At 42.7% G+C, this 3,638-nt stretch overlaps 1 protein-coding gene across 1 annotated transcript; it reads right to left on the bottom strand.

Moving 5' to 3' along the window:
- Positions 1-305: 305 nt before the first annotated feature.
- LOC110026031 (transport inhibitor response 1-like protein) lies at positions 306-2,859 on the bottom strand. Its single transcript, XM_020726779.1, has 3 exons — positions 2,188-2,859; positions 1,557-2,061; positions 306-1,467 (listed from the first exon to the last, which is right to left on the bottom strand). The coding sequence occupies exons 1-3, from the start codon at positions 2,760-2,762 to the stop codon at positions 709-711; spliced, it is 1,839 nt and encodes a 612-aa protein (XP_020582438.1). The 5' UTR covers positions 2,763-2,859; the 3' UTR covers positions 306-708.
- Between the last annotated feature and the right edge of the window lie 779 nt (positions 2,860-3,638).

The raw sequence follows: 3,638 nt of genomic DNA, 5'->3' as shown, positions 1-3,638 counted from the left end.
CTTTATTATGAAATATATAAATATTTCAGGGTAATTTAGTGGACATAAGTGAATCCTTATATTTTTTTCTCTCAAAAAAAGGAGCATTTACATACATACCACCTCTAAAAATTGAAGTTTGGGTGTAAATACATAAAAATTCAGTGGTGATGTATCTAAAGCTTCCTAAAAAAAATTTAACAGACTAGAAAACATAATAGCATTGTCGGATGGGAGCAAATACAGTTCCATCTTGTCAAGCCTTCCTGGACTAATACAAATTCTCTACGAATTTAAAAAAAGGATTGCACAAAAAAATCAACCAATTGAGCGCAAAAAATCAATAAAAGCGAAGCATTGGAAGCACATATAAAACATAAATCAGAGTCCTACACTTGCAGAATTAGATAATAATTTCATCTGAAATTTTTTTAGAATCCTAAGCTTCACTTCAGGGCAAGAAAAAATTTCAACTGGGAGAAATCTGGTTCATAGATACCTGCAACTTCAAAGTCAGTATATCATCCATCAGCTATCAAATTGTACCTTCTCTGGTTGTTAAGACGATTTGCCAGTTCTCAAACTCACCAATTCGTCCTGCAAAGGCTAGAGATTTTTTTGCAGAGCTTCGAGTGAAATGGTAGAAAAGGTCTTCTCTTTCAGCTGAAAGAGATATGATTGAGATGGTAGTTCATCTTCATTTTCAAGCTCCTCCCCTGCTACCTGGCGCTACAATAACTTCACGAATGACGGGGCATCATTCCTTGGGCCAACAAGAGATCGATACATATATAATTTTTCCAAAGCGACGCTGTTGTCATCCTCCAGCCTGTCCCTAATTACCTCCACCACCATGTGAGGCAATCTTGTTGCCACCTCTTTGCAGCCTTTCACCGAAACCTTGCATGAAGACATCCACAGGAATCTCATGTTGTAGTAATGGTGGATCCCAGAGAGCAAACCAGTGTCCCCAAATGGGCTATCCCTTATCTCAAGCTTCTGCAACTTAGGGCATCCTTCCAGCACGTATCTCAATCCCAAATCGCTATTGCCAGCAAAAGCTACCGAAAGGGTCCGCACTAACTTACCATACTTGCCGATGTAAGCAAAAGCTCTGTCGGAGAGGAGACCGGAGATGGCGAGCCTGGTGAGCTTCTTGCAGTTCTTGACGATTGCGCCGAATCCCTCATCCATGGGTTCTCCGGTGAGGTGATCTGGGCGATGACGACCCATGATGCATAGGCGAAAGACTACCAGATCCGGACAGTTGTTGGACATGGCAATAATGGCGGCATTCGTCATTGTCTGACAGAAATAGAGGATTGATTGGAGTTTTCTGCATCCCTCGGAGATTGCTACTAATCCGATATCTGATACGGAACCCTCGGAGTCCTCTGTGGCGTCTAAAGGAAAAACCCTAAGCTCCCTGAGGTTTTTACAAGTTGCAGCAACCATTCGAAGGCCCTCGTCCCGCACAGAATCTAGAACCTGATCAGAAAGTTCAAAATAAATCAACATTAAATCTAAAATTGCCTTCAGAAATTGTAGTTTTGATTTAGATTAGAACTGATTGATACCCAAAAAGTTTGAAGATTATGGCAACGGGTAATGACTGGTTTTAGCTGGTCAGTTGTGATCTGGGCGTAGCTCAAGTTGAGTGAGATAAGGTTTGCGCAGACCGGATAAATTGAGGGAAGGTACTCTGGAGCAAGATCTCGAAAACCAGATAAGCATACCAGGGATTGGGAAGCCATAAAAGCTGATTTGAGAGAGGGCCTGAAATCACCTTCTCCTTCGAAGGAGGAGAAGGAACCGGTGCCAAGATGAGTGAGCTGCGGCGCACGGGCCATGAGCCTGAAGAGGCGGCCGACAGAGACGTGCTCATTGACTCTCAATCTCCAGAGAGAAGGAGATCGGGCCACAAGAGCCTCAAGAGCTTCAAAGTTCACAGCACAACCAACGCAATCGAATACCAGGGATTCCAGCCAAGTCTTCCCTGGTGGAAAGCAGGACACCCAATCCACCACCTCCTCATCGTCGTCCTCAACGTCATTGTCTATCAGATCTAGAGATCGGAGACGCCTGGAATCAAGAACAGGGCAACCGGATCTAAAAGCTTAAAAAGAAAGTCTAGAACAAAATTGATTATATTCACCGAAACGGGGACTCTATCGGTGGTATTTCAACAAATCGGATAAGGGAGGATACCTGCATCTCTCTGCTATGGCGGCGAGGCCGGCGGTGGTGAATCCATCGCAGCAAATGAGTGACAGATCCCTGAAACAGGGGAAGGAGGTTGCTAGGATCACAAGATCGGCGTCAGAAACAGTCATTCGCTTGAGGCAGACTCTCTCGAGCGAGGGGTAAGAAGGAACCATGGCGGCAACCCACGGGGAAAATAGCGCTCCCCATCCCAATGGAACCAGATTGAAATCTGCAAACCGTGGCTTACCTTTGAGCACCAGAGACTGAATGCAGCGGAAGCGATCGACGGCGCGCGCAGGGCTGACGGCATAGCAGTTGCCGATGAAGAGCTCGAGCCGAGTCTGGGCCTCAGCGCGAAACCAAGACTTGCAGACGAGGGAAGCCGCGTTTCGATCGCGATGAGAGGTGAGGAAGCACAGCACGTTCTCGAGGACGTTCTCGAGAACTTGATCGGAGAACGGCGGCGGATGGCCGGCGAGGGTGAAGGCGGGCCGATAGTTTGGCGGAGCAGTTCCGAAGGGATTTAAGGACCACCCATCGTCATCACCGTCATCACAGTCGCCATTATCCAACAACATCGCGAACTGTTCCTCTCTGAATGGAGAGGAGGGGTGGGCTGGAGAAGTCTTTTAATTTAAAAGCCGGACAGAGAGCGAGTGTTCGCAGTGAAAAAAAAAAAAAAAATATAGAGGGATTTATTTATTTATTCAATAATTATAGAAGCCAAGATAAGGACGCAGAGATCTGAAGGGAATAAAAAATCAAAGCACAACTTATCGTCCCTCCCTATCGAGTAGGCTGTGAATTCAAGTTGAAAGAGTAAAATTGAAAGAGTAGAGCGCTTATTGAGTATGGACATGACACATAAATTTATGTGTGATATTCAATCTAGCCTAGTGAATTACTTCCTTTTTTTTTTTTTGTTAGAGTAGAGCTCACTCTAATATTTTTAAGTGTCCTGGTCAGATTTTGCATGCGGTGTCCGCAATAATTTTTCCAAAGACTGTGGATCGCTCGAATATTGTTTCAAGTTTTGGTTTGCATCTGGATCAGATTTATATAAATGAGTTAAAATTTTAGATTATTTTTTTTGAAGCTTATTATTAAAACTATGAATTTAACAAATTTAACTTGAAGATTGTAAGACTTCATTTGCTGGAGCAGTAACAATTTTTTTTTGGAGCCCATATCGTGGTGACAAATTGTTCTGAATGTTTCAAACGAGTTGATTTTTTTATTTGTTCAACCTAATTGGATTCTCTATTTCGCCTAATTCAATTTCAGATATTCATTTCACATTAGATGACTAGAGTTATTTCTTATTCTTATTATTATGTTAAAATTAATTTTTATTTTGAAAATAGTTATAAGGATTAAAATTCAACCATAAAAGATAACTTAATTACATTGGATAACTACAGTTCCGGCGAGAATCAAAATCCAATTTAAGGCGG

Source organism: Phalaenopsis equestris, unplaced genomic scaffold (genome assembly GCF_001263595.1).
Source record: "Phalaenopsis equestris unplaced genomic scaffold, ASM126359v1 Scaffold000347, whole genome shotgun sequence".
Classification (NCBI taxonomy): Eukaryota; Viridiplantae; Streptophyta; class Magnoliopsida; order Asparagales; family Orchidaceae; genus Phalaenopsis; species Phalaenopsis equestris.
This window is presented reverse-complemented; position numbering and strand designations above follow the sequence as displayed.

Coding starts and splice junctions, on each gene's coding strand:
- LOC110026031 (XM_020726779.1), bottom strand. CDS start 2,762: ATGTTGTTGGATAATGGCGACTGTGATGACGGTGATGACGATGGGTGG. Junction 2,062..2,187: donor GCCATAGCAGAGAGATGCAG/GTATCCTCCCTT, acceptor TCTTGATTCCAG/GCGTCTCCGATCTCTAGATC. Junction 1,468..1,556: donor ATAATCTTCAAACTTTTTGG/GTATCAATCAGT, acceptor CTTTCTGATCAG/GTTCTAGATTCTGTGCGGGA.